At 45.6% G+C, this 27520-nt stretch overlaps 1 protein-coding gene and 1 long non-coding RNA gene across 3 annotated transcripts in view; one reads left to right on the top strand and one right to left on the bottom strand.

Annotated features, from left to right (window-relative positions):
• NTF3 (neurotrophin 3) overlaps positions 1-2626 on the bottom strand; it is a 64379-nt gene extending 61753 nt beyond the window's left edge. For both annotated transcript variants that reach the window (XM_059934427.1, XM_059934426.1), the window contains exon 1: positions 2388-2626. Coding sequence is in view for 1 of the 2 variants with exons in the window: in XM_059934426.1 (XP_059790409.1) it covers positions 2388-2405 (18 nt within the window). In the remaining variant the exon portion in view is untranslated. The remainder of the gene's footprint in view (positions 1-2387) is intronic.
• A 337-nt stretch (positions 2627-2963) lies between these two features.
• On the top strand, positions 2964-27520 carry LOC132372369 (uncharacterized). Its single transcript, XR_009505179.1, has 3 exons — positions 2964-3263; positions 25155-25244; positions 27433-27520. It is a non-coding gene; the product is annotated as an uncharacterized LOC132372369 (long non-coding RNA).

Here is a 27520-nt window from a genome sequence, read left to right as displayed (position 1 = left end):
CCCCACACACCCCAATGCCCTCATGGCCAAATTTCCCAGCACTCACTCATAAGGTTCACACTCTGCTCTTTGCAGATAATCTCCCCTCCCCATCCCTTCGGTAATCCGCAGGCGCCTAGGCTAACCTTCCACACACGTCCCCCACGCGGGCGCCCTCCCACGCCACACCCACTCCGTGTGTCTGTGCAGGCACGCACAAGCCATCTGCTGCAACACACCGTACCTCTCCTCCTGCTCCGACACCCTTCGCAGGCACAGATTTCTCGTTAGCTACACCTCTGTTCCCACATGCTCTCACCTGCTGCCCGTGCAAGAGAGCCTCAGAAACACACACCTCCACCTGCACACAGAGCAGGGCGAGCTCCCACACTCTGGCCGTCCCCCATACACACCCTCACGCAGACACTTTCCAAAAAACCTCTTTCCCTGACCAAACAGAGCGCCCAGGGGTCCTGATCGCCCTCCACAGACGGCAGACCCGTTCACACAGAGCCACAGCCTCCACTTCCAGCTACAAAACAGTCCACACCAGCACAGAACCGTACACGCTCCTTCCTGCAACCCCGCAGACTTCCTACTCTCCCGAAGCACCATTCAGAGCTAGGTTTCTTTTCATCTCCTCCTCTCCCAACGCCAAACCCAGGTCTTGAGCGTTTGAGCCCAAGGCAGAGGCGGTTGGATTTTATCCCCTGAATCCCACCCCTCCACCTTCTTTCTGTCGGGGGCGGGAGGGGGGCAGGCTGAGGACCTGGGAGAATTTCTCAGTGCCGGGAAAACAGAACCGATTGCAAAGTTCCTTCCCGTTCCAACTTTCTCCATCCTGACATTTGGGGCAGAGGGTTTAGATGTGCCTCTGGCTCTCCGTTCTGCAGAGCGGGAGAGGACATCTCTTCATTACAGAGCACTTGCCCAGCACAGTGCTTAACCGACTGGAGTCCCCGGGGTGACACCCACCCCCTTTTAGCCCGCCCTCCCCACCCCCAGCTCCCGCCCCCTGCTCCTCGCGCACATAAACAAGTCCAAGACGCGCAGTCGCCAGCTCTCCAGCTCCGAGCTCAGCGCTCGGGCTGCGTCCAGGCAGCTGCCTGCACTAGACTCTGAACGTGCCGCCCGCCGCCAGAGGTCGAGAGCAGGCTGTCTAGTTCGGTGTTTCCTCCACCTGGAAGCCCCCGGCCTCGGATCCAGCGAGAGGGATCCTTACTAGTCAGCAGCCCTCACCCGGTGCGGCTCGGGGGTCTCAGTGCTGTGCCTCTGGGGAACGCAGCAGCCAAACTCCCCCAGAGAAGCAGCGTCTCCTCGCCGCGCACCCACTCGCGCCCGAAAGCCACAAGCAGAGTCCCCTCCCCCACCCCAGGCCCGCCTTTCCCGAATCTTCAACTCCCGAGCGTTCCAAATGTCCTTCGGAGTGTGAGTCTACCACCCCGAGCTCTAGCTCAGGGGCCACGGAGAAATTTGGTGCTTGGGGGTCCTCTGAAGTCCGACCTAGCTGCGCCGGGCCCCGGGCCTCCCAGCCTCCCGGTACCTCCGATTCCCAGAGCTGGCCCGGAGGAACCGCGAGGAGCTCCCCAGGGACCGCTCGGGCCCCGTGCCCGCCGCCCCCGGCGGCGACCCAGACGCGCGGGCCGCGCGCACGGCTCCAGCATCTGCGTAGAGACCCAGGGTTGGGTGGCCGCCGGCCAGGACGAGCCCGGGGTGCGGGGCTGCTTCCGAGAAAGCTCTGAGCGGAGGCAGGGGGACTCCAGCAGGTAGCCACGCCACGCACGGAGTCTCAACTCCCGAAGCTGGGAAGCGACTCTCCGGGGCCGGAGCTCCGCGTCCCTCCCCCGCCCCCGCCCCCGCCCGGCCCGGGAGGGGGAGGAGAGCGGAGAGCTTGGCGAGGCGGCGAGCGGGGCGCGGGGGGCGCGTGCGGGGAGCGACGGCGGCACCCTCGCCTCCCCGCCGCCCCGGAGACGGCTGCCACCCCCTTTTGTTACGCGATGCGCGAGGAGACTTCCCTGCGGGAGTAGACGGGTGCGTTGGTGAGCGGCCGGCGGTTTTCCCGAAGCCCTTTCCTGCCCTTCCGTCGTCCCCCTTTCCCCTCGCCTGCGCCCCCCACCATTTCCAATCCCGGTCCCTTAAACCCGATCACTTCCCAGATATTGGGCGGTTTCTCCAGCAGTCGAGGCACGGGAGGGAGGAGGTGGGAAGGAGTGTCCGTGCGCGGGGGCGGGCGGGGGGCTGTGATCGCACCTCGGCCTGGGCAGATCCGGGCGCAAACTTCGGGAAGGCACGAGCGGGGGAAAGTGCGGGAGCGCGGCGCGATGGGGTGAGGGCGGGGTGCGGAGCCCGGGCCCCGCGCGGGTCCCCGGCCCCGAACCTGCCCGCCCAGCGTGCCCGCCTCCCCTTACCGTGGCAGAAGTGACCATGGCATCCGTGTGACCGTTTCCAGGGACGTCGACATGAAGAGAAAGGTGGACGCGAGCTCGGTCATTCAGAGTCTCTCCCACCCCGCCGCCGCCGCCGCCAGCCCCCAGCAGGGGACAAAAAGAGGAGAAAGGAGAGGGAAGAAAGTAGTTGCGCCGGGCTCTCTCGGGGGCCTCGCGCGGAGCTGCTACGATAGGGAGAAGAGCCTTCAACTCTGAGTCCCGTGAACATAATCTGCGCGGTTATAACCAGCCAACCCGGCCAGATGGCTGCGCGCTCAGCGCCTTAACCCCTTCGGCGCCGCGCCGGCCGCCCCCGCGCCCGGCCGGCCGCGCGAGCCTGCGCCCCAGCGCCCCTCCGGCTGGGGTCGGGAGCCACTGGGGGCACCGGGTTATTTCCCCTGTCCTTTCTTAAAGAAAAATATCCCCAACCTCCAAGTTGGTAGTATGCTTCAGTTTGCCCCTCCATCTCCGTTTTAGAGATCCAAGAAAAAACGAAATATTTAACTTTTCACACTGCACTTTACACATTCATGCCTTCAGTCTGTCTTATTTGTTCTTTTTCTTGAAACATCTCTTTTTGATCTTCTTTTTGCTTTTCATCTAAGGTTTTTCTTTACAAAGCAGAAGGGCCTTTCTTGCCCCTTGCCTCGGGAGGCTTGGGTCGAATGTGCGAACTTCTCCGAACCTTCGACCCTTAAAGTTCCAGATCTCTCCCCACCCCCTACCAAGAGCACCCGTCCATCCTTTCCGCTCCCCACCACCGGAGCACGCCCCGGGACACCGTTCCCTGGCGTGCCCGCCACTCCGGGACCAGCACCCAAGGCGCTGCAGGCGGTCCAGGCGGATCAAGCCAGACAGGTATGGGGTCGGGGGGGGGGGGCACGGGGCGGGGGTGGGGGGAGGGCGGGTGTGTGCGCGCGCTTGTGTGTTTGTGCGAGCGTGAGCGTGGAAGGGAGAGGGTGATGAATCGGAGCCTCCCGCTCCACGAAGCCTTCAACTTCTTCTAAGCCCCTTCCTTCCGAATGAGGGTCGGGCCCTGCAGCCGAGCGCCCGCCCAGCACCCACCAGTCTGCACGCGGGGACAGCGCGGGAAGCAGAAAGCCAAGCGACAGACCAACCTCTCTAAGCGCTCCGAAAGGAGTGACGCCCACTTCCCCACCCTTAGATTATTCGAGGAAAGGACGGGGGAGTGCAGGGTGCAAAATCTCTTATTTCGAGATAACTTTAGCCGCCCATTAGACCCCGCTTGCGGTGAGCTCGGTCTCTCTAAATTTACCCTAGTTAATGCGTTTTGCTTTCGCCCATTTGCCATCAAGAGAAGTGGGGGGGAAATGTCACTGAGGGGTCAATGAGAAATCCAGAGCCTCGGAACAGAGTTTTGCCCCCCTGTCCTCCTCCTACCCGCTCCCCGGGTCGTGGCGTGGGGGGATCTCATCTCCGATCCCCCTCCCCCCCCACTTCTGCCTCCCTGCCACCTCAGCCACCCCTCACCCCATCTCTTTCCAGGACCTTTGGACATGCGCGCCATTAGGGGAGGGGAGTGAGTAGGTATCGCTTCTCCCCGGGGCCCTGCCGTTCCGGGCGTCTAATAAGCAGTTCAGCTGGCGTCCAAGTACAAAAAAATCCAAATTCCTTTGACTTGTTTGAGAATTTAGTCAAACGCCAAGAAATAAGGGCGCCGCACCTACCAGATCAGGCCGAACCCGACGCAGAGAGGAGGCTGCCGGTCCGAGGGGAGGTGGGAAGGGATGGGGAGGCGGGGGGCTGCGTACTAGGTAGATTGTACCTGCCTCATCATTATCCTGGCTGCTGGAGATTGCCTCATGGAAAACGGCCAGAAGCGCCTACTGAGGCCAAGGGGCGGCACCTCCCGGGGTCCCTGGGGAGAGTAGGGTCCTCCTTCCGTGCCGCCCTCGCGCCAAAATGTTTAGGTCCTCCTCCGGGCCAGATTAGGCTGCAGAGATGTCCCCTCCACCCGGAGCACGGCACCATGAAGGTCTGGATTGGGCGTGCTCTGCTGGGTCCCGGTTTTCTCGCTCTGCTCTGGCCCGCCCCCCTGCCCTCCCCCACTGCCGGCACTTGCGCCCCAATCCCCCCACCCCACCCCCCGCTGCCGCGCAGTCAAAGGCGGGATTCAGGCCCCGGATTCAGGCCCCAGATTCAGCTCCGCTGGCCAGGTTCTAGGGGCTCTTCTCTGGAGCTCCAGGTCCTCCAGTAACCCAAAGATTGCAAGGAAAGAGGGGGTTGGCTCCCGCTGCAGCGAGGAATGGGTTAAAAACCTGTCCCGGCTGATCTGCCTGCCGCTCTTCGGTCACCAGCAGGATGGATGGAGGAGGGGAAGGGAGAGGGGCAAACTTAAATGTGAAAAAAGTCAGAAGAAAAAAAAAAGAAGAAGACGAGGCAGCGTGGAGTTTAAGACCGATTTGTTCTGCAGATGCCAGGCGTTGACTGGCTATCTCGTTTTGCCAGGACCTAGGCGATCCCAGGAAAAGTTTGTGCCTTTCCCACCTCGAGGGGGTTTTGTCCTGAGCTGGTGGGTCTGTCTTTGCGTGCAATCAATACGCCTTGTAATATGAGAGGTGACACTTTAATCTTGCCAAATATGCCTGGTGCCTTGGGGGGGGGGGGGAGGGAAGGGAGGGAGGGGCTGAGGGAGGAGAGAGGAAGAGGAGAGAACAGGCAGAGGCCGAAAGATGCCCTTTGCTCACTTTTTCCCAAATGGAGAGCCTCTGGCCCTTTCCTTTGTGGAAGGCCCTTTTCAGACAATCTTCCTGGAGCAGGCAAACTGCCTTTTCCTTACTGCTATCCTTTCTAGTGCAGAGCTAAGTGTCCTCTTCCCCCCTCTAAAGACTGATATCCAGGTCCTCCCTCTGGCTTCCAAGAGAGTGACCAGGTGATCGAGAAATAGGGTGGCCAGAAAAAGGAGTAGAAAGGTGTATTTTTTTAAAAGATAGAGGGAAAGATTATTGTGTATAATATGAAATCGTTTTAGAACTGCGGAGCATTGTGACTTCTAAGCAAATCCATTTTTCTAAATAGAGACAGATCTGAGTGTTGCAGACAGCTAAAGCAAGAACAGAGCTAGGAAGTAAGCTGGGGAGTTCGTGCCCCAAAGGCATTGCTGGGTCCGGGGCAGTCGATCCAGAACTAGGTGTTTTGGGATCCCTTTCTCCAAGTTGAGCCCGTGGTGGTCGCAGCCTGGGCCTTGGCCGTCCATCTGTTGGCTGTATTTTTAGGTTGCTGAACTTTCTTTTTCTCCTGGCTGCATCTGGGTGTCAGGCCCTCCTCCTGAAAGTGGTTTGTGAGAGCGGGGACTGGATCTGGTGTTTGGAGGTCCGTTGTAAAACTCTCTCCTAAAGCAAATTTCTAGAGCTCGCCTCCTGCCCACCCTTCTCTTCTGCAACAGCACCACTTTGTGGTTGAAACACTGAATAGAAATAGGATGAAAACGTTGGCCTGAAGCGTGCCTTTCTTTCCCTTGTAAAAAGCAGCACTTACGGCCTCGATGTTTGACTTAAGTAGACTGTGTGTTGGCGGGGTGGGATACCCAGTGTGTGGTCCTGTGCTCTAGCTGCCTGTGGTTAATTCACTGTGACATGTTGACCCAGGAAATAAGAGAACTGGGCCGAATGGCCTCCAAGGACCCTTTCCTCTGTGACCATTCGTGGCAAAGACAAGTGCGGTGATTTTCCCCATGATCAGCTAGCTAGCCTTGAACATTTGTCTTCTCTCATTGTTTTTTGTTTTGTTTTGTTTTGTTTGTTTTTCCTCCTGCCTTGGAGATTGCTCCTCCACACCACATATGACCCTCAAATATTCGCAGGTTGCATCTTCTGTGGCTGGAGGGCACTTCGGAGAATTTGGCAGGATGCCCATGACTCCTTTCTTGGGCCCTACCCTGTCCCCCCGCCCCCCCCCCCCCCCGACTCACTCAGACTGCTGCTTTGCCAGGGGAGCCTGAAAGTCTCTGTTTGTGAAACAATTAAGTGAATGCAAAAGGTGTTTGCACAGGGACTGGGAATTTAAGGGTCAGGGAAGACCGTGCACTCCCTTGGCTCCTGGCACTCAAAAGATTCCCCGCTGCCCACCCATTACTGCACAGGTCCTAACCACAGCGTTATTAACCTCACACCCACGTAAACATCAGGCCCATTAGCGACCCTGCCCAAAGGTCCTGAAGAGTCCTGCGTGAGGCATTACTCTTTTATGCAAAGTAGGTGCCGCTGTCCACAGAAGCTGTGTGCCCAGGTCTTCCCTAAAATTTCTATCTCGAGAAAGTGCGGCTTTGCTGTTATCAGCACTGGAGTCTGGCAGAGCATGGATCCCAGAGGTCATGTTCTCTGAGCCTCTGTGTCTTCATCTCGCATTGAATAGTTGAGGAAACTGAGGCTCCAGCCTGACTGTGACTTTCCCCAGGGAAATAGAAAAAGCCTGGTAACAGATCAGGAGCTACGACTCATTGAAAGAGGGGATTTTGGACTCATCCAAACCCAGGTTTCATGCGGCCTTCTTCACTTCACAGCTGTGTGTCTTTGGGCAGGTGCTGAGCTTCTCAGTGCCAGCCTCATAGGAGTGTTATGAGGATCAAATGAACTTATTTATTTAAAACACCCAGCACAGTGCCTGGTACCACGTAAGCCCCAACTCCCAATCTAACGGTGCTTGCACTGAAATCCTGCCACCCCACTGGGGGCGGATCAGCCTTTAGAAAGACTGTCCTGTTTTTTGTAAGCTGTCTTTAAACATCTCATTAATGTAACTCCATGGGTATATATTCTCCCCTTTGGACAAAGACAGAAAGAAATCAGCAGAATGAAGTAGTGGACATATTTAGAATTCTAAGAGCTTCTTAATATGGACCTCAATGAGCATGGAAGACACAGCTGAAGGATTTCAAAATCTCATTTTATTCATTCTCTGCCTCTAAAACAGAACCACCTCCCCATTTTAAAGGAAATTCCAGTGTCCTTTAACTCTAAACAGCTTGCCTCGTATGTTCTCGGTTTGTTGTTCTTGCTAATTAGGTTCTAGAGCTTACACTGAACAATATAATGAGTTACACTGAACAATAATTGATCAACTCATTTTGTGAGATAGCATGCAGGTTCATAATTATGCTTCAAAAAATTACCCAGAATAATAGAGGGAAGGTATGGATTCCTACCACACAGGTGGATATAGAAATCATAATACAGTCTCCTATTTCACCAGTCATGACATGAAGTCCTCACCACCCTATAAATTAGCTTTACGTTGCACCAAACTCCATGCATAAAAAAAAATGACATGAAGGTTTCCTAGGTAACTAATGCACTTCCAGAGGGCATAGGCCTCAGGAGACAAAGGGGGCAGGGAAGGCGGTGGGGGCAGGGAAATGAAGAAAGAGAAAAAAAAAAACCTTCGATTACACCCATGTGACATAAACAAAATATTTCATGGGTAAGAACTCATAAGGTTTTATTAGCTGGGTTTGACATAGCTATGGCACTGCCATTAATTCCATCTTCAGACAATAAAATACTCGCTAGACTATCCCCCTCATCACGTGAGCCAGCATCTACTGGTCCAGGTGCAGAGTTACAGATGCTGAGAGTAACTATTCATCTGCTGAGCTATGCCCACTCACCAGCCAGCTGTTTCTTGAGCCCTCCAAGGGGTATTTAGACATCACCAAATGCTGGAAGTGAAAAACAGGGTCCATTTGGATGTTTCAAGAGATGGAGATGCATATGTGACAGTATAGACTCTGAGCCCCTTGGAGCAGGGCTGTGAGCCTTAGGGGAAGGCTGGGGTCCACGGGTTGAATGGACAGGGTCCATGTCTGATTTCCAAACCTCTAGTCTGGTGGTCTTTTCACTGCTGCTTCATCTGGGGAAGGGTCTAGATACTAAAGAACCCGTGAAGGCTTGGGAGAACATGGAAGGTTGTAGGAGGAGCTTAGGTTTCCATTTATGCTGAAAGAATGTTGGTTCATCCTGAAAGACATACAATCCAGGGAATCCAGGAACAGCAGAGAGAAAGCAACACTGTCACTGACTTTGTGAGCGCAGGGAATTCACTGAACTTTTCAGCTCCTTGGTTTTACCATGTATACAAGGGACTTGGCCTCACTTTCTTGTATAACGGGGAATATAAATAAGAAAATATAAAAAACACACTGACTGGGGCACAGTTGGAAGTTTTATATTATCTGCTCTCCTCCACCTTCAGTAATTCGAGTGACAGTGAGACTCCAGCTGGTTCCAAGCCACAACCAGGTGACTTCTCTGTGCAAAGCTTGGCCAGTTGCTGATTCCTGTGGCTGGAGTGTTCCTACCCATCACTACGGTGTAGAGTGAAGCTTGCCTTTTGCACTTTCCGTGGCTTGCTGGCAAAAGGGCACAAAATACAGGTTCTTGTCTAGAAGGGCGACTAGAAAACCAGAGCCCTTTCCATCACACAATCCCTTCCACTGGGTGTTGAAGTCATTTGGGGATTTACCTCTGGTTGGGGACTGGGATGGAATTAGGAAATAGACAAGTCTTCTGGCCACACCCTTCATTTACTATGCTTCCTGGGTAGTCAGGGGCGGGGAAAGTCTAGGAGGCAAATCTATAACAATCCAAAGGTACAGCTTTCCCAAGCATTGAAGGCTAAGTAGGGCAGGAACCCAGGTCTCCTTACTCCTAATTAGGAGCCCCGTCCGGTCCAGCCATGAGTATGACAGCGACATACAATAAAATGTCCTATGAGTACTCTCTTCCTGTACATCTCTCCTCAGAATTCCAGGCTGGGTGACCCAGCAAAGGTCACCTCATCCATTCTCCCGCCCCCAAGACCAATCCTCATTCACCACCGAAAGGACAGGCTCAAAATGTGCAGGATGGGGTGGGGGGCAAGGAAGGTTCATCCTGTTGTCCACGTCTCCTTGAAAACATTCTTCTCTCCAGCAGTCTACAAAACCAAGGATGGGGAACTAATCACTGAGCCCTTTCTTTTAAAGACCTTGTGCCCAGACTTCCCATGAAACACTCAAAAGGGATGTTAGCAGTTCTTGGGGGCCAAGGAAAGCCGAGTTCAAGTTAAAATAAGCTTACAAACCACTTCTCTCCTCCACACACACAAATATATACAGACACATCCCTGCAGGCACGCATCCGATGCTTTGCTATATTTACCAGTCCATTCACGGTAAGGTCTGCCCCTGTTCCCACCCTGAGAGAGCAGGGTGTCCTCAGGCCCCCATTCAGAATGCAAGTAACGCTCCAGCCACAAAGAATACCCAAGCTGGGGTCCCATAGAACCATAAACTCCCAGCGCAGGGAGAACTGTAGCAGGTGGGAACCTTCTTTACAGATTGTCATCGTCATCATCATCTTACTATTATTATTATTATTATTAACAATAGGTATCATTTATTGAGTGCTTAATGGGTACCAGGTACTGTTAATAATATTAGCATTATACACCAGGTACTTTTTTAAGCACCGTGGGTGTGTATATGTGTGTATATATATATACACACATATATGTGTGTATATATATGTACATATGCATGCTTGTACCTGTACCAGCATATATTCATATGTTATAGATATATGTATATCACGTGTCCTAGAACTGGACAAGGAGACAGAAAACCTGGTTCATGTCTGAGCTCCTGTGTGATCTTAGGCAAGTTGCTTATCCCTTCGTAGTCCTCATTTTAAAAAAATCTGTTAAGGGGAGATAATAATCGTGCCAACCTGTAGGGTTTTTTCTAAGGATTAAATAATATATAAGTAGGTACGATTATTGTCTCCATTTTATTGATTTAAAATATTCAGGTGTAAAGAATAACTTGCCCAAGGATACCTAGGTAGTGAAAGAGTTGCAAAACAGAAGTTTGAACCCTAACCGCTTGTCACCTCTACACCATCCGACCATGAGAGGGTGGTGTGTTTACAGATGAGGAAACAGGCCTAGAAGAAGATGAGCAACTTCCCTAGGATCACCCAGAGGAGCTCAGATGTGAGTTAGGTCTCCTGCCTCTGGTCCAGGGCCTAGACCAGCAGTATCAGGGTTGCAATATCTGTAGGGTTAATTCTCCTGGGCTCAAGGTCATCCTAGGGCAGTGAGAGAAGGAAAGAGATGGATGATAGGATACAGCAGGGTCAAGTCCATCCATGGCCCGGCCCCTCGTGAGCCTCTGTAGATGGAGGGAACTCATTCCAGATCAGTGACTTGGTACCTGGAAGAAAGACTGATTTCAGCACCCTCCCAGCTCCTCAGCAGGTCTCTTTGCCAGGACACAGCTTAGATAACAACATGCCAGCCTTGGGTAAGAGAAATCCCCCAAGTAAGCAGGACAAACCCATGCAGTGCTGGGTTACTATGAAATTCTTCCAAGGGGGCAGGCCATTGGCTTTGCTCCAAAGATTAAAAGGCCTCTAATCCAAACTATTAGTGCTGACAGCATCAAGACATACAGGAAAAGAGTTGAGCCTTGAGTCGCTAATAAGTACTAAGTCTGTAAATTTCCACTCCAAAACCATAGAATGCTGGATTAGAACATTGTGGACAACTGATGTATTGTTACATATGTTTCCTTTGAATCCCATCCAGTCACAAGTACACTCATGCAAACGTCTCCTCCTTTAGTTTAGACCCAGACTTGAATGCCACTTAGAGCTCAGACACAGCAGGCAAGCCAGCAGTCAAAACCTGCCTGTGAATGAGCTTTAAAGTCTGGAGCTGCTGCCAACAAAGTAATCATGAGGCATCAGATTTATATTTTACTGCTCCACCATGCCCAGCCTCTCTGCCTCCAAACAAGGATAAGAGAATTCCATTGGTCCTTCTCCCACTGCTTCAAAGGTCCTTTGCCAAAAGTTTTCAACGATGAGTCCAAAAGTTAGAAATTAGTTCCTGTGGCTCAAAGAGAAAGAATAACTTTGCAAATGATGACAGTGATTATCTTTCCACCTGTATCGATCTCCCCCCACTGACTTTATGGACATTTAAAAAATAAAGTTAATAGACACAACTCCTGCTTTCCTTCTGGAAATGCCCCTTTTCCCTCTAATTCCTTACCTTTACTTCTTCCCTCTATTTCATTATTTACTTCCACTTATTCTAATATTTCATTGTCTTTATTTTGTTCCCATTGTGCGCTACTGGCAAGACAAGAGAAAATTAACTTAACATACAGCAGGCAAGGTTTCAGTAGGAAATGGAAAAGAGTTTTAACCACATAGAGGTTAAAAGACAGCTTCAGAAGTGGCATGGACACTTTCCTATTTTTGATGACATAAAGTCAGCCCTTTCTGAAGAGAGGATTAATTAGATGAACTCTATTTTTCAATAACATTATAAATAACCTTTTAAGATTCTCACCTGAATGAATCTTTTAAAAAAATCTTCTTTCCTTTGTATTAACGACAGCAAAAGTATCTATCTTTGCTAAGGGAATGTTTCTTTGGTAGAATTTTTAATTTTATTTTTTTCTTGCAGTAAAGCTATCAGTAAAACGTAGGGTCAAGTTCTTTGCTCTCCTATTTACATCCTAATTGCTTCTTTGTAAAAGAGCTGACACCAATATCTGTTATTGGCATTACGGACCTCAGGAGCTTAGGGCCATCCAATAAACAGGAGTTGCAAAGACCCCAATATCTAGAAGGTCATGATGTAAATTTTAAAAATGTGGCTATTGTGGAAGACCCCAAAGGATAGAACTAGGATGGATGAATGGAATTTGCAGGGGTGCAAATTTTAAGTCAAGACAAAGTTATAGTTCTGACACACAGAATTTCCAGAATTAGAATCAACTGCCTCCATAGCTATAAGTCACTGGACAAATTCAGGCATAAGACTACCTTGAAACAATGTTGTGGAGGATGTAAGAACATACGATACGCAGAGAAAAGATCTAATACACATATGATTAGTGTCCCATAAAGAGAGGAAATAGAAAATGGTGCAGTAGCAATATCTGAAGATTTAAGGGTCCAGAATTTTTGAAAATTGATGAAAGACACCAACCCACATATTCAAGAAGTTCAGCATACCTGAAAAGATAAATAGAAAGGAAACCACACTTGGCACACCGCAATAAATCTGTGGAAATTGAAGACAAACAGAAAAAAGTAAAAGTACCAGAGGGAGAAAAGACACATTACCTTCGATTGTAATGAGACTTATCAATGACTTTTTAACAGAAACTGTGGGACTCAGAAGACAAGAGAATATCAAAGTACAGAAGAAAAGAACTGTCAATCTTGAATTCCTTAGCTAGTAAAAGTATCCTTGAAAAATATGTGAAATTATTTTCATATAATGAAAATTTGAGATAATTCATTACTGGAAGAGCTGCACTAAAGGAAATATTAAAGAGACTTATTCCTGAATGAGGAAAAAGACTGCATATGAAAGTGTGGAAATATAGGAAAAGTTAAATGTGTGGCAAATGTGAATGAATACTAACACTATGGAACCACAAAATATCTTGTAGAATTAAAGTTATGGCAGAAACAGCACAAAAGGCAGGACATTGTAACTAGATAAAAGTTCCAAGGTTCTTGTGTTCTTTGGAAAGCCATATAAGTACTAATGTATATTAAACTTTAATAAGTCAGAGTGACCTGTTGTAGTTTCCATGATAACCACAAAATGAATATAGCAAATGAAGATGCTAATGTGGGGTTTGGGAAAAATATTAATTCCAAAAAAGGCCAGAAAAGAGAAAAGAAAGGAACATGGCACAGGTGAGAGAGAACTAATAGTAAGGTAGTAGGGAATTAGACCCAAATATGTCTATTTATATATTTATGAATGAATATATTGAAATAAAGTAATCTAACTACCTCAATTAAAGAAAACAAACTGGATTAAAAAAAAACATTACATGGCGATTATACCAAGAAACTTTAAAAGCAAGATGGTTATAAAACATATACCATGAAAATATTTTCAAAATGAAAGTAGTGTAACTCTATTAATATCAGGTAAAATAGAGAATAAGGCAAGACTCATTACTGGAAATAAAGAGGGACATTTAAAAATATTAAGTTTCCATACACTAAAATCTAAACTTCCATGCACCTAGTAACATGTATATATTATACATATATAATATAGCACACACACACATGCACTCACACAAGGGAGAAATAGACATATCCACAATCATAGTGAGAGATTTTAATACATCTTTCTCTGTAAGTGGTAGATCAAACAGACAAAAAAAATTATTAAGGTTATAAAAGATTTGTGCAACATGGTAAACAAACTTGAACTTAATGACAACAAATATTTAAAACTCTGCACCCAGAAATTTTTCCCAAGTGGACATGTAGTAATTAACAGAATTAACAACATGCCGATTCGTAAAGTAAGTCTCAAAAAGTTTGTGAGGTTTAAAATCATACAGAATATTTTCCCTAACTACAGCCCAGTAAAGCTAAGAAATCAGTAACAGTGAGAAAACACCTAAATATTTGGATATTAAGGAACATACTTTTATATAACTCATAAATTAAATAATTGCAAGGTCTATAAAATATTTTGAACTGAATGACAATGAAATATGATATGACCAAACTTGTAAGATACAGCTAAAGCCATGATTAAAGGAAAATATATGTAGCATTGAATGTATATATTAGAAAAGAATTAAAGGTAGAAATCATTTAACTAAATATCATCTCAAGAAGTTAGAAAATGAAGAGCTAATTATATGCAAGTAACATAGAAGAAAACAATACTCATAAGACCTGAAATGAATGAAAGAGAAAATAAAATTACTATTGATGGAATAAATTTTAAAGTTGTTCCTTTCAAATGTCTTTATAAATGACTAATCTAATTAATATTAGATTATAATTAATCCTAGTACAGCTAATCAATAAAATTATAGAAGGCACAAAATACTGATATCAAGAATGAAAAGAATCACAGATTCTAAGAATTTAAATAAAAATATTTAAGGAAAGAACATTGTGAACAAAATTATATTGATGCATTTGGAAATTTCTATAAAGTTTACAAATTCCTAGAAAAAGCACTCATTCCCCAAAATGATATAAGAATAAATAGAAAATGTGACTATTCCTATATCTCTTAAAGAATTTGAATCTGAAATTTAAAACCTTCTTGAAAGAACTCTCTTGGCTTAGATGGCTTCACTAATGAACACTTGTAAGTATTTAACGAAGAAATAACATCATTTTTACACACAATCTATCAGTGACTAAAATGAAGGAATACTTCCTAAATTGTTTCATGAGGCTAAAACCTGAAAAGGACACTACAAGAAGAAAAAAAAGTATAAGTCAGTCTCTCTTACCAATATAGATGCAAAAACTTTGAAATACTAGAAAGTAAAATCCAGGATATTTTAAAAGTATAAAATCATTTCCAATTTTTGTTTATTCCAGGAATGCAAAATTGCCTTAATATTGACAACCAATCAATGCAATTTACCACGTGAAGAGAACAAAAAAGAAAAAAGATGATCATCTTAATAGATGCAGCAAAATTGTTTGATAAAATTCAAATCTCATTCATGATGAAACCAGCAAATGTAGCAAACTAGGAATAGAAGGAAATCTCTTGAATCTGATAAAAGGCATCTACACACACACACGCACACACACCCCTACCTACAAACCTACAGCAAACAACATATTTAATGGTGAAAAATTGAAAGATTTTGCCTTGAGAACATTAACAAGACAAGGCTATCTGCTTAGTTGGAAGTCATACTCAGGATGATAAACAAATAAATAAACAAATAAATAAAAATAAGGGTTGAAAAGGAAGAAATAAACTTGTCATTATTCATGGATAACATTATTGTGTATGTATAAATTTCAAAAGAAAATCCTGATAATCTATTTAAATTCAAAAGTGAATTTAGTAAGATCAGTAGTTATAAGGTCGTCACACACAAAAAATCTATTTATTAGCAGTAAATGATTAGAAAATGAAATCTAAAAAATACCTTTCCAATAGAATAAAAACATTTGTATCCAAGAATAATTCTAGTAAATCTATGCAACATAAATAGGTACAATCATTTTAGAAAACTATTATGTAAGTATTTATTGAAGTTGAACATATAATTATCTTTGGCCCAGCAATTGCACTTTAAAGTATATGCTCAACAGAAGCATGTTGCACTTTGGCCCCAAAAACGTGCAAAAATGCAGTAGCAATATTTTAGAAACAACCTAAATGCCCCTCAAATGTAGAAATAAATCAACTGTAGTGTATTTATACAATGAAATACTCTATAACAAGTGAAACTGATGAATTAATGCTGCATGCAAAAACAGAAAAATCTGGCTACCAAAATTTTGAACAAACAAATGAACAACAACAAAAAAAGATACAAAAGATTGCATAATATCTAATTTCATCTTCAATAAGTTTCTAAAAGAAGCCAGACTAATTTGTGGTTTTTGAAGTTAAGATAGTGATTACCTCTGAGGACAAAAAAATGTAGTGCTTAGAAAGAGGCAGAATGAGAGCTTCTGGAGTATTAGTGATCATTTCTTGGTTTGGATGATAATTACATCAGTGTTTACTTTTCAAAAGTTTATTGTCATGTATTTATCATCGGGGCACTTCTCTGCATGAATATTATAGTTCAATATTATTTTGTAAAAAAGAAAACATCCATTTAATTAAATAAAACAAATTAATCAATTTAAAGAAAAATTAAGTTTATAATAGTTTTAGTGATATGCGTATATGGGAAAATCATTATGTGGTTTGCAAAAGACAGACTTTTGGGAAATATTGAACTTGTGGCAACTTATGTTCTGCATTTCTCATCTTTCTTTTTGTTATCTTTTTGGTGTCTGATTAGGTTGAGGACAAAAGACGGTCTGTCCTGACTCTAGGTATTTCCAACCCCTCACTCTTCTGCTGCCTGCATGGCCACATTATACTTTAGAGATCGTCTTGTTTGACTCCTCTAATTTTGAGAGCAAATGTATTAAGAAACAGGGGAAGTTTTAAATTATATAACATCTCCAGTTGCTAGTCTAGCCTTCATTCTACTCAAATTTCAATAACGCTTGGTGAATTTGACATATACCTCCGTCCTCCTTCTGTGATATCCCTTCAGCCATCCATCCTGGATGACCTCCATCCTAAAATGGGCTAATATATGTGAGAGAGCTTAGGATAATTCAAGAGAGAAAAAAAAGAAGAGAGGAAGAAGGGAAGAAAGAGAGGAAGGAAGGAAGGAAGGGAGGGAGGAAGGAAGGAAGGGGAAAAAAAGAAAAGAAGAAAGAAAAGGAAAAAGAAAGCAAGAGCTTTAGAACCCAACTTGTTTTGAATCCCAACTTTCTTAGCCACTTTCTCGCTGGAGAACTTTGGCAAGATCATTAACATGTAATGGCTTCTCTGAGTCAATGTTTCCTCATCTGTAATGACTATTAAGCAGGATAACATATGTGAGACCCTTGGCACAGTGCTTAGGATATAAGTACCACCAAATTATGGGTTCTGCATTTCCTCAGCATCCGATGCTTCAGTAAGGGATTAAGAGGGAAGAAGTGATCTCGAAGTTTTGTGTGTCTCGGGCACAGGGTGTTATTATTCATCACACACCAGGCTGATGAGGGGAAGGGCAAGATTAAGCTCTCCTGAGAAAATATTTAATAGATCTCTCATGGGATCCATACTCCAAAAGGGTTTGTTGAAGTAAGCTCACGGAAAGACATCATCTCCAGAAGGCCCCTGTCCAAAAGTATAAATTGAGAGGGGCAATCTGTGCTCATTTGGGCTCATTGGCACTTAGTGTATCAGATCAGCTGGGTCAGGTAAGGAAGGTACAGTCTGCTGGAAAGAAGCAGTTACCGCTTTAGGGGGGCAGTGTGGTTGGTGTACCCCTAGGAGCCATAAGTGAGCAGGAGAGATGGTTTTGTCCAATGGCTAAGAACACAAATTCTGGAACCACTCTGTTCGGATTCAAATCCCTTAGCAGTTCTGCAGGTTTAGGAAAATGCCTGAACTTTTTCCCTGCCTCAGTTTCATAAAAGGGAGATGCTGGGTGGGTGGAGAGGATGATGGGGAGTAGGGTACAAGGACCATTCTAAGGAATTTCTACAAGAGTCGTGTTTGCTTCTACTTCCGGTTCCTTACTTACAATGCCCTTTCATAAACTTGCTTAAAGTTCCCTTACTGTTTTGCCAAAACAAGTTGTGCCATTGATAACTGTTTCCTCTGAAAAGCCACTTAGAATTTAGAAAAGTGATCCTGGAAATGGAAAGAGCATGAGATTAGGAGTCAGAAGACAGGTTTTAAGCTTGTCTCCATCATGAACACACCATGTAGTACTCATTAGGCCACTCCCTACCCCCCACTGTGAGTTTCACTTTTTATCTGCAAGATGAGGGGCTGTGTTAGAGAATCCCCAGATTCCCTCCCAGTTCTAAAATTTTATGACCCTTTTTAATTTGCCAATCAGTTTCAGGCTCTGAGGTGATGGATGGGTTTCAAACATGTCATGATCAGACGGTGTGGCCAGCTGACCTCATGGAACATTTTTCCCATTCCTCATCCTGGGTCTTGCGTGAATAACGAGAGTTTTCTGTTCTCCTTGATAAACAGATAGCGGGAGAGGTTTTCATGTGTGTATATATGGGAGAAATAAATAGATTCCAAATCTATTTGCAGCCTCTGTGGGGGAAGAGGCAAGGACACACAAAGAGGACACTTGGTCACTTTAAATTCAAATCTTCTGGCTTCACTAAACTACATATTAACATATGAAGTGAATTAGCATTTATGATCTCAGACGATTGTTTATAACATTTGAGATTCATGGAAAAAGGGACTAGATACTGGAAGTGGGCAAGTGTGTTTATTTTCAGAATAGGTGAGAAGGATGACTCAGGACACTATAGATGAAACTGAACATTCTAGAGATTATTAAATCAATGGCTTTGAGTGCTTAGGCTGGAAGGTGACAGTCTCTAGGATCTAGGAAGGATTCACTGAAAATGTGCTACAGAAGCTGGGCTGGTCATCAAGGAATTAGGCTGTCTCCGTGGGTTGAGGTCAAACTGCAGTCAAGTCCCAAGAGACGTAAACAGAGGACTGTGTCTGTATTCCATATTTTCCATCAGCGACTTGGAAGAAGATAAACGTTCAAGCTTTCCAAATTTGCGTATTACTCCAGTCTTGGAAATATCTGTTGATATTTTCAATGGCAGAAACAATAGTCAAAAGAATTTGGAGACCTGTAATGCTATGTGAAAACTAGCAATATCTAATTAAAAATGAAGGAAGAGGACAAAAATTTCAAGTCCTGCATTTTGATGCAAAGGCAATTCTGCCAGGATAAGAGTTCAGCGATTGGGCATGACCGTGAGTAGTTCCTGCGGACCAGAGTGGGAAGGTCAGTAGAACACAGACAGAACCAAGATGGTGATGCACCCATGGGCTGCATCAAATGAACTTTAGCTCCATTTCAAGGGAGCTAATCCCAGGGAAACAGGTCAGACATACTGGAGGTAGAGAGGAGATCGAATTGGTTGGCAGACATGCTCAGGGTCCAAAGTCCCTCACAAAGGATAGTATAAGAATCCCTGTGAGTCCCAGTGCAGTGTTTCATCTTGGTGCCTTCTGGCTCTGAGTGCAAGGAATTTCCTTTTCTCTCCACTAGATAGTTTATCTTGTACATGATTATGTCCACAGCACCAGCCCATTAGCATGCCAAATAAACTCCACTGAAATTTCCCCTTTTATTGAATAGTTCCTTTTAAAAACATTCTAGCAGCAGCTCAAAAGAGCTTTTAGAGGCAAAGTGTTTTATCACTCAGAGAATGTGCTCAAGGGTCTGTTTCACACCCATGAGATGAAGCTGGATTCTGGCAGGCAGTCCTAGTCTGGAGTCTGAGACAACTTCGAGAAGGAAGGCAGAATCACAGCTTATGAAATAAGGGAGAGAGACCAGTGGTTAAGGGCTGGGATCTGCCAGTCAAGTCCAGGAATAGGGCCAAATCTCAGCTCAAGAACTTAACAGCTGTGCGACCTTGGGCAAGTCACTTGACGTTTCTGAGCTTTGATATTCTCATATGTTAAACTGGGATGATAATATTACCCACCTACAGAGCTGCTGTGAAGCTCAAGTGAGACGATGTACAGAGTTCTTATCATAGTGTCTGGCAGCTTGTATGAGCTCTAACCCTGATAGATGTTCATCAGAGGGAACCGTACAATTTCTCTAGTTCTTTGACACATAACCTGTTCTAAAATGAGGACCCTGGTTTCATGCCAAGAAACAAAAATATCATCATACCCTACACAGAATAGTGACTGCCTGTCTAGTATCCATTAACTGAGAATAGTCATGATGACAGAAGGATATAAAGTCAACAGTTCTTTCAAAGGGATGTTTCTTTTGACAATCCTAACATGCCCATGCCCCTGAAAAATAGTAGCACATAGATGTGCAAAACACACGTGTCTGCAGCAGCCCGTAATGCTGACCCAGGAGGACCACAGGTGCAGCAGTGTAGGGTCATATTTCCCTGTGTGCTTTGAGGCAGTGGAGAATGTGCTCTGCCCCTGCCCCGCTGGAAAAATCAGGCCGTGGTGGGCTTTGCCATGAGTGTCCCCTCCCACTCGGATACCAGGACTACTGCTTCATTTCACGTCAGGGCTTTTCTCTCTCCCCTTCCTTTCCTTATGAAACATACCTTGTGCACAGTTGTCAGAGTCCCAGGGAGTGGTCAACTGGACATGGGCTTTGGAATGACAATGACAATGCCCCTTGCTGTCTTTGTGAACTTGAGCAACTCATGTCACCTGTATCTTGACCCATACCATAGAGATAATAATATCTTTGTTTCAAAAATAAATAACGTACTATACGCCAAATTTCCAGTATAATGCCTGGCAGTCACCGGAGGCTAACTCCCTCACTTGCTTCCCTCTCGCCCCTTTACGTGCCTTTCCATCCTCCTGCGGTACCCAAATCCAGTACATTTTAGGTAAGAGATGGCTGATAAATGTCTGCGTGACTAATGGTCTGTCAGTTATATGTCTTTCCATATCATTTGGGTGAATGGTTATTCTAAGTGACTGAGCTGAAATAGTAGGATATGATTAGAATAAAAACATTCTTGGGGGCTTCCCTGGTGGCGCAGTGGTTGAGAATCCGCGTGCCAATGCAGGGGACATGGGTTTGAGCCCTGGTCTGGGAAGATCCCACATGCCGCGGAGCAACTGGGCCCGTGACCCACAACTACTGAGCCTGCGCGTCTGGAGCCTGTGCTCCGCAACAAGAGAGGCCACGATAGTGAGAGGCCCGCGCACCGCGATGAAGAGTGGCCCCCGCTTGCCGCAACTAGAGAAAGCCCTCGCACGGAAACGAAGACCCAACACAGCCAAAATTAAATAAATTAATTAATTAGAAAAAACCAAAAACATTCTTGGATTTAAATAGGCCTTCACCCAAAGAATTAATTAACGAATGTAGGAATTCCTGGTACCCCTATTATAAGCCAGTGAACCATACATTTGACTCCAGCGTCCTGGTAAGTCATCACACCACGTACAACATGGGGTGCTCTGCCTGAGGAGAGTAATCACTTGGTTGTGGCTCTTCCACTGTGGTCCCCTTAGCTCATAGTTAAGGTAAGGTGTATGTTATACGATGTTTCAAGTCATCCACTTGGATCTGCCTGGACCCTATCAGATAGCACAAGACTTCTCTGGACCGGGTCATAGTCATCTCTGTACCACCAGTGTCTGTCATTAGCCCAGCATACACAAGGTGCTTGACAAATGCTGAGTGAAGGAATGAAAAGATATAAGAAAAAACATCCAGTCATATGGCCCTCTTAAAACCGGAAAACGTTCCACTCTTCCACTCGCAGAAGGCAAGGTTTTGATCCCAGCAGTGAAGAAGCCTCCTCTGGTCCAGCAGGTGGACCCACCTGAGCCACTTCTCAGGTGGAAGGTCTCCAGCACCTCACAGGGCTAGACCTTGACATTTGCAGCTGGACACATGAGGCAGCCAGCAGAAAGTGCAGGCGTCTCTTGCAAGAATACTATGATGGGAGAGAGGAACTAGATCTTACTTTTCCAATAAGGAATTTAATTATCCAATAGCTGACATGTCCATGGAGACTCCCCATAACTTTTGGGGACCTCTGATCTCATTCCTTTCTGCCCTCAGCATGGCTTTGGCTCAAGTACAAGGGAAATCAATGGCATTGTGCCTGTAAGCCAGTGACCTTCTCCCAAATCTAACCTCACTGGCATTTGTCTGTTCTGAGAGATTAAGAAAGTGTTGAACGGATCCCATATCTTTGCAATGAGGGCAACCTGGGCTCCCACCCCAGTGCCTTCCTAATTTCCTAAAATGGCCTGAATCGCTGCGGTCACTTCCTAAGTGGGCTCTCCGTCTGCACCTCTCCCCACGCTGGTCCTTTGTCCCCACTGCTGTTTCAGGAACATGCTTAAAACAACAAAGATCATCAAGTCAGAATAGCCTCCCTTCTCCAAGCACCAATCCTGCTGTTGAGCCTACAGGATGAAATCAGGATGCATAGCACATGTGCCCCACCCTCTCTCTACCCTCTGGGCTCAACCTACCTTTTCTGTTCTATCTCCTAACCCTTCCCCGTAAGACACTGTGTGCACACCCAACTGTTTCACTAGGACCTTGCCATGATCGTGCATTTGCATCCTCTGTTCCTTCTGCCTGGAATTACGTTACATATTAGATCTCTCCTGAAATAAGAAACAGAGCCTGCAGTTGTGAGGATTTCCCCAGATACTCAGAGGAGCTCATTTCAGCAAACTTGTATGAAGGTCCTATTCTGGCCAGAAGATGCATTCAATCTGTTGATCCTTTACAAAAATTGAAGTTTTATTTTTTCATGTGAATTGGCTTATGATATCTGTTTTACTATGAGTACAGGGAGCTGCTTTGCTATTATGAGCTGAATTGTGTCTCTCTCAGATTCATATGTTGAAGTCACAAGTCCCAATACTTCAGAATGTGACTATATTTAAAGATAGGACATTTAAAGGGGTGATTTAGTTAAAAAGAGGCTGCTAGGGTGGACCCTAATCCAATCCAACTGGTGTCCTTATAAGAGGAGGAAATTTGGACCCACAGATACCAGACAGATACCAGATACCAGATACCAGAAATTTGGACCCACAGATACCAGAGTTGCACACACACAGAGGAAAGGCCATGTGAGGACACAGCAAGAAGGTGGCCGTCTGCAAGACAAGGAGAGAGACCTCAGGAGAAACCAGCCCTGCGGACACCTTGATCTAGTACTTCTAACCTCCAGAACTGTGAGAAAATAAATTTCTGTTGTTTAAACCCCCCAGTCTGTGGTATTTTGTTATGTGAGCCCTAGCAAACTAATACACTTGTAACAAGCAAAATGTTCTTATTCATCTTTGAAGTCTTTAAATTCTTAGTGCTTAGAGCTTCTTGGAACATAGCAGATAATCAATAAAGGTATATCAAATGGCAGAAAGAATCTGGGATTGGCATCACCGTACAGGGCTGGGATGTAAGCACCACAGTCTGGGGGAAAGGGCATATCCCCTTGCGGAGAGATCTGGGATGCTCCCAGGAGTCTAGGGCAGTAATAACAATGATAGGGGTTCAAGGCACTACTGTCCATTGCATATCACCAGCCGGGCACATGCTCAGGGACCCTCTGATGACATCTCTTCCCTCCTGAAGACCTTCCTATCCCTTTGGGATGACAGTGAGTTTCCAGATTCTTGGCTTGGTTTTCTTTTATCATAAGGAAACAAGAGAAGGTCTTCTTTTTTTTCCACATCAGCATGTATTAGTATAACCTCCACCCCACGTACTGCCTTCCACCTCTTAAAAATAGGACATTCCTGTTTAGTGAAATAACATGCCAGCAACAAAGACAAATGGAGAGCAGCAAGAAAAAGAAGCGGGGAGGCTGTGAATTGCTTTTCTTTCTTTCCCATATAAATATAGTAAGAGAATGTCCGATGCATAATTGAGCTTTGGCGAAAGATCTCAGCCCATTTATAGGGGAAGAGTGAGGACTTTGTACGGAGCCAACTTCTTTTCTACTTGAGGAAAAATTGATGTTGGAGCCAAGTTATACCCAGCCTGACCTTTTCCCTCTCTTCCTCCTCAAATGATGACATTTCCAGACTGTTTTCTGGGATTAATGTTCCCGTTTCAACCGACCTATGGTAAAGTTCCTTTATCCATGTCCTCATAACACATTCACTTGCATAGTCTTGTGAGTACCTCTAATTTATATTTGTTAGTATATATATTTTTTACCAAGTTCACAAAGCTTTTGCTTCAAGGTATGACTGCCTGGCTTAGTGTCTAATGCCCGTAGATGCTCTACAAATGTCTGTATGGAGGAATGAATGCGATGACCTTGTTTTCCCTACCTCCACCTTATGCCTAAACACACACACACACACACACACACACACACAGATTGTATTTGTTGATTGGCTGTTGCCTGCAGCTGAAAAACACTGACCTGGTTGAACGTGTAACTCCAAGACACAGGGGTCAACAGAGAACTTAGAGAATCAGTGTTGAATGCGTAACTCCAAGACACAGGGGTCAACAGAGAACTTAGAGAATCATTTAAACCCTGAATGTTAGAGCCACGGAGATGCTGAGGCCATTCACCTCATAGTGGCAGAGCCAGAATGGAAGCAAGGCCTTGTGACTTTCAGCTCTGTTCTGGACCCAGCCATCATCTGTGGCTGTCTGTTTGCAGGAGACTAGTTCACCAGCTTGCCCAGTGAGTCTGAAAGTTAGCCAGTATGTTTTCAAGAAATTCTACATACAGTTGGGAGAAGAGAGAATATGGAGGTGGAGTGGATTAGAGGGAAGGTGGCAGCAGTCACTGGCCCTCCTACAAGCTCTGGTGGGCAGCCTGACTGGGGAATTTCTCTTAGCCCCCTTCTCTGCATGCACGAGCACACACACACACACTCAAACACACACACACACGTACACACACACACACAAATAATTCTCTATTCTACTCCCTTTTCTTGATAGCTGTTGTCAAGCTTGCACCTGCCTGGCAGGGTGTCTTCTCCCAAGCTTGCCTTTAAACAGGGTCTCAGGACTTCTCCGGCGGTCCAGTGGTTAAGACTCCATGCTTCCACTGCAGGGGGCACAGGTTCGATCTCTGGTGGGGGAACTAAGATCCCGCATGCCGCACGGTGCTGCAAATAAACAAACAAACAAATAAATAAATAAATAAGTAAACAGGGTCTCATGCTCTGGGCTGCTAATTCTTTATCGATCCTACCAGAACTGCCCAATCTCAGCTCTTGTCATGTCAATGGCACCGATTCCAGAAAAAGAAATGTATTAGCCCAAAGAAATGAATGGTGGCATGCCAAGTCTTGCCAGAAGGCCAATGGGGAAGAGATTATTTTAAGGGGAAGGGGATTCCTTAGATGACACCACAGGTGTTTCTTGTATTTTAAGCTGACTCTGCTTGGCACGTTGGGCTATAGACAGCTTGCTGCAGAGTTTCTACTCTGATAAGGGTTTGGCAAGAAACCTTATTAGATTTAAGTCTTTAGTATAGTGAGGGGACATCTTATCTACCTTGGAAAACCTGTTCTCTTAGAGCTCTATGCAATGCTATAATTTACATACAGATCAATCTGACCATTTTGTATCCCGTCGATAACTCATTTAGATTCTGATTCCCAGCATCTCAGTGTACAACTCTGCAAGAAAGCAACACTGTGTCTCTGCTTGTCTTTCAGGGCATGGAGACTAACAACCTCAAACCCATGTAAGCCATCCAGAGCTGAAGACAGCGGGTCCTCTATTGGACAATGCAGCTGATGGATGAGGTGACATTAATTAATAAGCCTAGAATGAATGGCTTATGGTCATTCATTCGTTCAGCATATATTTATTCACAAAGCAGCTTGGTTTTGAGATTCTCAAGGAGCTTCTGACATCTTCTTGGAAGTATAGAAAAGTCCAAATCTGTTATTCTTAGACATAAAGGGCTAGAGAAGAAAGAATCAAATTTAGGCTCCAATTTGAAGTCTCCTGGGTCAAAGCATGCCCTATGTCATGTAGGTATTATACTCTGCTTCTGTACTTCTTGCCACTTTCTTACCTGGGCTCAGGAAGCCCTGGGTTTTTTGTTTGTTTGTTTTATTGGGTTTTTTTTTTTTTTGCACAGCTAATACAAGGATCCTGCAGGTCCTCCAAATTCATAGGTCTCAAGCATTCGTGGTAGGACTGATTTTTAAAAACCTAGCATCCTACAGAAGTGCAAAGAAAAAGGGCAATATTTTAAAGGGCCTCTCCCCAACTCAGGCAATTTGGAAACCGCTGGTTTTGTGAAAAACTCAAGCTTCCGAATTAGTAAGACTTGGATTTCAGTGTTCTAGTGTGAGTACACTACCTCACCTCTCTAAGGCCCGTTTCCCACCGTCTCTGAAATGGAGATAATTACACCTACTTCAAAGAGTTGGTGTGTGCATATGTGTGTTTTGTAAAAAAAAGAGAAAATACCTATGAAGTGCTTATCACAGAACATAATAGGTTTTCAGTAACTATCAGTTCCTGTATCTTCCAAGTTTCAGTCCTGAGAATTGACTTAAGCCACACTGACCTCTCCTTCTTTACATCATGCCTGCCTCTTTGGGTTCTCAAAGGCCATTGCCAAGGGTTCCTATGCAGCCTCTAGCACGTACACTCTGAACTACTGACCGGTGTTCACCGAACCTTGAGACATTGCTCAGATTTGCTTCTGTAGCTTTATGTAATTCAAACATGATGATGGAGTTGGAAAAAAATGAGTAAAAAAGTCAGTGCACTTCCTTGCATCAAATGGTAAAAGAGCCCTTAGTTGAGAAGCATTTTCTGTCAAGGGAAGCTTCAGGCCTGTTCTCTACATAGCTGGACTTCTTTACTTCATGCTTAATCACAACTCAGAGAACATTCTGGAGGGCTGCAGAATCCAGCCAAGGGTGATGATGCACTCACATTGGAAATCTCCCCCAAGTATCCATCAGTTTCCCTCCAGTGAGGGCTGCCTGGCCTCAATAATTTAATCAGCCAGGCAGGGGGAACAGAGGTGTTGCATTGGGCTCTGGGGGGGTCTTCAATGTGCTGTGTCATGAGAAGGGAATAAATACTGCCTTATGGAATAAAGTCAGGGACAGACTAGGGCAACATCGGACCGAGGAGAGTCACTGGTGACAATCCAGTTCAACCCCAGTCTTTAAAGAAGGGGAAACTAAGCTTCAGAGAGGGAAGGTTCTTTGCTCAGAGTGACACGGATACTGCAGCTGGTGACAGATCTCAGGCAACAACTCCCATTTCTAGTTTGTGTTGCTGCCTGATTTGGTTCTGGCACAACAATTCTGTGGTCTTTGGAATTCCATAGGGTGAGGTTTGTCTTCATCGTTTATTTTCAAACTTTGGTGATTCTCCTCATGACCCTTATTTCAGCTACCATTGCTTAAAGGTCACATTGAAAAGCAGGGAGAAGTGAATGAATGAGTCAGCAAATGCAGCTCTCAGCCCTCTGGCTGCTGCCAGCACCTCCCTAAATTAACTACACGGTGCACAATATTTGGCTTCACTGGGTGCCAGACAGATAGCGTTCCTCCCCGCTCAAGACTTAGGAAAGCAGGCAGTTCTGTCTTTCTGGTCTTCATAGTGCCCCCTCCTGGAGCAGGGGTTCGGTGACATCTTGCTGAAAGAAAGAATAAATGAGCAAAGGAACCAAATGATTCTTACCTGTTGGAGTTCCTCTCTCTTCACCCTCACTCCCTGGTGTCCTTGTCCTTTTGTCCACAGTGCCTAGAATCACAGATTTTGAGAAAGGACTTTTCAGAAAGAAAGGCTGGATAATCAGATCCAACCCAGTCCCTTTCCAGAATGGATTACGTGCCTAAGGAAGGGTCACAGAGTGACCCCGTGTCGGGGCTGGGACTGAATCCCAGCTTCTGTGATTCCTGGTGCAGGAGCTAAGCTTTCCCTGCCCCTCTGTTCCTTCTATTCGCTTGTCCTCCCCAGGAACATCTCAGACCTTGGCTCTTAACCGGGAAGATGTGTTCCAGGAGCCGCTTTACATGCTCACCATACGATGCGCTCCAGGACGACA

Source organism: Balaenoptera ricei, chromosome 10, assembly GCF_028023285.1.
Source record: "Balaenoptera ricei isolate mBalRic1 chromosome 10, mBalRic1.hap2, whole genome shotgun sequence".
Taxonomy (NCBI): domain Eukaryota; kingdom Metazoa; phylum Chordata; class Mammalia; order Artiodactyla; family Balaenopteridae; genus Balaenoptera; species Balaenoptera ricei.
The sequence above is the reverse complement of the archived record's forward strand: the minus strand, read 5'-3'. Positions and strand labels throughout refer to the sequence as shown.